This window comes from Montipora foliosa, chromosome 2 (assembly GCF_036669935.1).
Source record: "Montipora foliosa isolate CH-2021 chromosome 2, ASM3666993v2, whole genome shotgun sequence".
Classification (NCBI taxonomy): domain Eukaryota; kingdom Metazoa; phylum Cnidaria; class Anthozoa; order Scleractinia; family Acroporidae; genus Montipora; species Montipora foliosa.
The window spans coordinates 24464191-24467590 of record NC_090870.1 but is presented as its reverse complement, the minus strand read 5'-3'; the positions used below and the strand labels follow the sequence as shown (position 1 = coordinate 24467590).

The window sequence follows — 3400 nt, the reverse complement described above, 5'->3', positions numbered from 1 at the left end:
TAAACGACGCTTTCAAAATAGCTTGTTATAGTGCACTGCTGCTCCTTATTTATTCTCATACCTTAACGAAGCACGGATGACAGTGCTTTGAATAGATATACGATGAAAGAATTTAAAGTTAATTACCAGAATTCGAAGCGAAGCATTTGTTTCCGTCTTTAGTCCCCAAGAACAGTCTGTCTTTGGATTCGATTTCCTTCGGTATGTTATCCATTCGATATCAGTAGTTCTTGATTGGCTAATTTCTTCATGTTAGACACATGTTGAAAAGTCCGTAGACATCAAATTTAGCCAAGCCCTGCCGTTGGCGGTGAACATCTATTTTTAATAGATCATTTCAGTGGGGTCCCATGAAGCCAACAAATGAACTTTGTATTTCTAACTAAGGGTGTAGAAATAGATACGCAAAAAAATCGAACTCACGTATTTTTCCGCGCTTTGATCAAATTTATGTTTATGATGATGGTTAGAGGTTAAACTTTAGTCTTGCTTTTAGATCACCCGATTCATCAGGAGATAATTTTAAATTTTAAAATGGAATGAATTGTGGATGTCGTGAATATGACGAAAGATCGGTAATATATTGACATGGCTGTCCGATAGATATCCTGGAGTTTTGTTTCTTGTTCAGTTTTATAAACACAATTTTAATTATTATTCCAGCTTTCCCTGAAAATTTCCAGTACAACTTGATTTACATAAAACACATACGGTTTTCCACAACAGAAGTGTAGTCGTTGCTTGGGTAATATATATCGAGTCACAATTACATGGGCCAATATTACCCATTTAAATTAATATCAGTTATCCTTATCACAGGAACGACTGACGAAAATAAAACACTTAAATACCAAATTTAAAGCATATGCATATTGATTTAAGGTTTTGCTTTGCGAAAGACCTTACCAAATGCAGCTCTGAATGTTATTTTTTTGTACGAAGCCAAGCGAGTTGCAGTATCGAAGCTATTACCAAGGCAGGATAATAGGCCAGGTAATTGGTGTATAAAGGACACCGGGGATTCATTCTTTTCAGAGAATTCACAATTGAAAAATTCGTTTCTCTCAAATGCCACTTTTCATCGACCTTTTTCTAAAAGAACCTTAGGTCGGTTTCAAAATATACTACCTGAACAGAAGCGAAATAAAGAAAAGCAAAGCAATGGAAAAAACCTGTCATACTTTCTGTCACTTATTTCACTGTAATTTTTAAGCGATGTCTCTAAATATGGTTTCTTGAGCAACAATTTTGAAAATTATTCGAACAGACAACATTCTCTTAAAATTATTCTTTGATAAATGTCGTCTAGAAACAGCTTCAATTTAGATTCAGGCCTTGAGTTTGCAAAGATTGCCAAGGATCATTGTCATCTCCTTGTTTAGAGGAGACACGATGGATTTTTTCTGTATTTCGCTTGCACCACAAGCCTGGAGGACATCTTTCCAAGTTGTTGTGCACTATGTTTGACACATCCCGTTTAACTGCGCACCAGGTACCAGATGAACAGTGTAGATTGTCCTCTTCGGGGTTGTTACTTTGTTCCTTGATGAGACCATCGCCACTTGAAAAGCTACCCTGGCACACGAAACCAGGAGGACATTCACCAAGAATTTCCAAATTCTCGGGGCTCATTAGTCGTTGATCGGAACACTTCAATCCATCTGGGCACTCTTCTGTCGTGCCTTTTGCCTTAGCGGTACCCTCTTTGGCAAAAAACTCGTCTCTCTTACACCACAACCCTGGTGGGCAGTTTTGTAATGATGTATATGATTCAAATCCCGCCTCTCTCTTAGAGGAACACTTTAAACCTATCGGACAGCTTGTTTTATCAACGTTTGTTACTTCTTGGTTTCGTTTGCACCATAAACCTGGCGGACATCTCTTCAGGGCATCAGCCACGGCGTCGTCCTCTTCTCTCTGCACTGAACACTGATGACCACTTTGGCAGAGCCTTTCTCTCTCTCTTTTTTTGGGTTGCTTGGTGAATAGATCTTTGGCAGCCCATTTTATCCTGTTTCTCTTACACCACAATCCGGGAGGGCATCGGTCCAATGTGTCTGAATTCTCGTAGCCACGTTTTTGTTCATTAATGCACCATAACCCAATGGGACAATAAGGTTTTTTTGCGTTGAACTTTTTGGGTGCGTCATCGTTTTCTATCCGATTTTTGTCGCCGTTTTCCGACTGCTCTTTTACCCTAAACTTTTCGTGTTCGTAGCCGTTGCCGTTTTCTCCACACGGCGATCCACGCACACATTTCTCTATTTGTTCCCTTTCTTTGTCTAAACTTGCGTGCTTCTCGTCACTTCCTGGCTTCATCAGCGCTTCAAACTTTGATATAGACATCTCATCTTTCGAAATATCATTCAACCATTTCTGGAAATTTCTTCTCATGTCGAGTGCCGGCCTACGATGCACCATTCTTGCTTCGCTTAATTGACAAATGGTTAGGATTAACAAGCAAATACCAGTGATATTTGAAGCCATCGCGCGGTGTAACTTTTGAGGTATCTCTTCTTTCGTGCGCAACAGTCTGTAAATGTCGAAGAGCGTTGGAACGTTTCACTGACAAAGATTTAGCGTCCTCTACTTGCCCAGTTTACGAGGAGTAACTAAAATCCAAAGATCTGAGCCGGTTTACTTCTTTTATACTTGAAGCATTCCGGAAAAACACCAAGCTTGTTTAATTATCCATTTTGCACCTGTTTGCCACTGATTGAGTCATGGTTCCTATCGCCCACAACTCATGTCTGTTTTGATCTAATCAACTCAAAGAATTCGGCTTTCCTTAAAGCGATAAAACAAACAAAGCTTATGTTGGATTCAACCGTTAGATTTAGCGAATTTAGAAAACCACAATCGATTAGAGTAGTTGATAATGCGTGTGAAAGCGGGACATGAAATGATATAGGATTCTATGTCACAAAAAGTTTTGCTCATGTTCTAAAAAACATGTGCATTCCAATGAAAAAAGAAAGGGTGTGTTTTTACCATGCTAAATTTCGTCCATTCTAATCTTTGTTACGATCCTGGTTTTTCCAACAGTTAGAGTTTGCACCACCAAAGGGAAACTCAATTGGCGCGTTGCGAAGCAACGTTTAAGTATATTACTGAAAAAAATGATGCAAATTTGAAACAATTTCAGACAAATAATTTATTTGCTCAGATGAGAATGATTGTGAGATCAACTAATTTAACGAAATCACTCTAGCTTTTATGTTTTAGGACAACACCACTTATCCAGCACAAGTGATGACAAAGTCATTTTAATTATTGATGTAATGGTGATAGATCAATGTATTTTGCCCGTGGCGTAGGTATAAACTAATAACTGTCATTTATTCGATCTCTAGTTAATTAAATTTCAAATCTTCCTCTCAGGTGGTGATGTAACTCCATG

General features: G+C 38.5%; 1 protein-coding gene across 1 annotated transcript; it reads right to left on the bottom strand.

Moving 5' to 3' along the window:
• Positions 1–3040, bottom strand: LOC137990597 (uncharacterized). The gene is made up of 2 exons (XM_068835730.1): positions 2992–3040; positions 1–2787 (listed from the first exon to the last, which is right to left on the bottom strand). Exon 2 carries the CDS (start codon positions 2485–2487, stop codon positions 1318–1320), a length of 1170 nt encoding a protein of 389 aa, XP_068691831.1. The 5' UTR covers positions 2488–2787; positions 2992–3040; the 3' UTR covers positions 1–1317.
• Between the last annotated feature and the right edge of the window lie 360 nt (positions 3041–3400).